Consider the following 1733-nt stretch of genomic DNA (forward strand, 5'->3'; position numbering starts at 1 on the left):
GGAAGAGCAGTGCTCAGTGGTCGACGTGCCACTTCACGTGCACCACGGGGGCCTTGCCCTCGATGCCCCGGTCCTTGGCCGACCATGTCACGCATGACATGCAGCGACGGCTCCGAAACTTGAGCAGCGCTCAGTAGATTACGTGCCACTCCACGATAAGCCCGCAAGCCACGCTCGGGACCCCTGCTCAATACACCGTTGGTGTCAAACAACTCGGATATCCCAATGTCCCGTACGTTGTCCGTCTCGGTCCAGTGCTCTCGCCAATAGCGCTTTGTCTCATAGCAGAGGTGGGTTCATGACTCACCAAAGCTCCACCAGGAGACGTGCGCGTAGCGCCCAAGGTACTGACCTCCAATCAATTCATGGCTCATGGTGTTCCAACCATGCCATTCCAAAGATGAGGTCATACTTTGCATCCAAGGCTAAGACTAGTCCGCATTCCACGCTATCAAAGGCAAGAAACTTGACTTCGATGTCCACAGAGGCCTTCGGGACCATGACACGCGTCCCCGTCGCTAGGCGAATAGTGACGATGTCACCCAACCGCGCTTTCAGCGCTTCAGCATACAGTTGACTTCCTTCCATCGTGGAGCGTCGAGTATAATTGCCCGACGCCCCGGAATCGATGTGGATCTTCCATGGCCTCTCGAAGCCCTTTACGGTCGCCTCCAGGACCAGCAAGCCCGGCTTGCATACACATTCTGTGTTCCAGAGCACGGAGCTTTTCGGGGCTAGGCCCTATTGATCTCTATCTCCCTGAGGTTCAACAAAACTCGGTTCTTCCCCAGTAGGTCGCTTCGCGCCTACTGACTGGTGTCGTTTCCCCCCGACGAACCAGACTGGTATGCATTGGGGTGATAAATTGAAGAACCTTGACGCGCCTTGCGCAGGGGGCAAACGTTCCTAAGGTGACGGGTGTCTCCACAAACAAAACACCGTCGAATGTGTGTATGCTGCCCGGCAGCTCGGATCTCTGCTCCCTCAACCTAAGCATAGCTGAGATTCACGGGCACAGGCCCGCTCTGCTAGCTTTTGGAGTGTGCATTCCAACCAAGTCGTGCCGACTTGAAATTGACTCCAGCATTCAGTGCCACATTCACCGCCTCTTTAAATGAAGATGGATGCTTACGGAAGACTTCCATTCTGGCCACGCCAGTGCGGAGGCTTTCCGTAAAGACGGTCACTGTGACCGCCTCAGAAAGGAGATCTGCTGCCATACCGGCAATGAGAGTACGCATCGCTTGGACAAAGTTCACCAATTCCTTGTTGCCCTGTCGGGCAGCGAGAAAACGCGCTCGCACGCGATATGCCTGAATAGGCGGCAAGAACACTCGCAAGAGCTGCAATTTCAGCTTCGCCCAGAAGGGAAACGCAGCTTTGACCGAAGTGTCGCACGGTAGTGCCCATTCTCGCGCTCGACCACCGAGTTTTAAGATGGCTAGCGCCACGCGCTGTTGCTCGGTCTGGAGCATGACGGATACAATGGCCATCTCGACCTCTCTCACCCAGAGCAGAGGATTCTCTCCATCTTTCCCCTCGAATACCTTTACGCTTACCATGAGCGGCTTAGGGCGGGGAAAATCACCCGTCACTGACTGTGGCGTCATAGCCGCAAATGATGCAGACTTTTTCTGCTGCAGGTGCTCTAGCAGCGCGTTTTCGTAACTTAAATACGCCTCTAGACGCGCACCGATTGTCTCGGGGCCTTGCGCAGCAAGGTGTTGCACGCC

At 55.4% G+C, this 1733-nt stretch overlaps 1 protein-coding gene across 1 annotated transcript in view; it reads right to left on the minus strand.

Annotated features, from left to right (window-relative positions):
* Positions 1 to 1028: 1028 nt before the first annotated feature.
* The window catches only part of PHALS_06759 (reverse transcriptase), a gene marked incomplete at both ends in the record, with an annotated part of 1155 nt that continues 450 nt past the window's right edge, over positions 1029 to 1733 (minus strand). Inside the window, one exon of the mRNA XM_024720105.1 lies at positions 1029 to 1733. This exon is cut by the window's right edge and continues 450 nt beyond it. Coding sequence (XP_024585338.1) covers positions 1029 to 1733 — 705 coding nt within the window.

Source organism: Plasmopara halstedii (genome assembly GCF_900000015.1).
Source record: "Plasmopara halstedii genome assembly, contig: Scaffold_3060, whole genome shotgun sequence".
NCBI lineage: Eukaryota > Oomycota > Peronosporomycetes > Peronosporales > Peronosporaceae > Plasmopara > Plasmopara halstedii.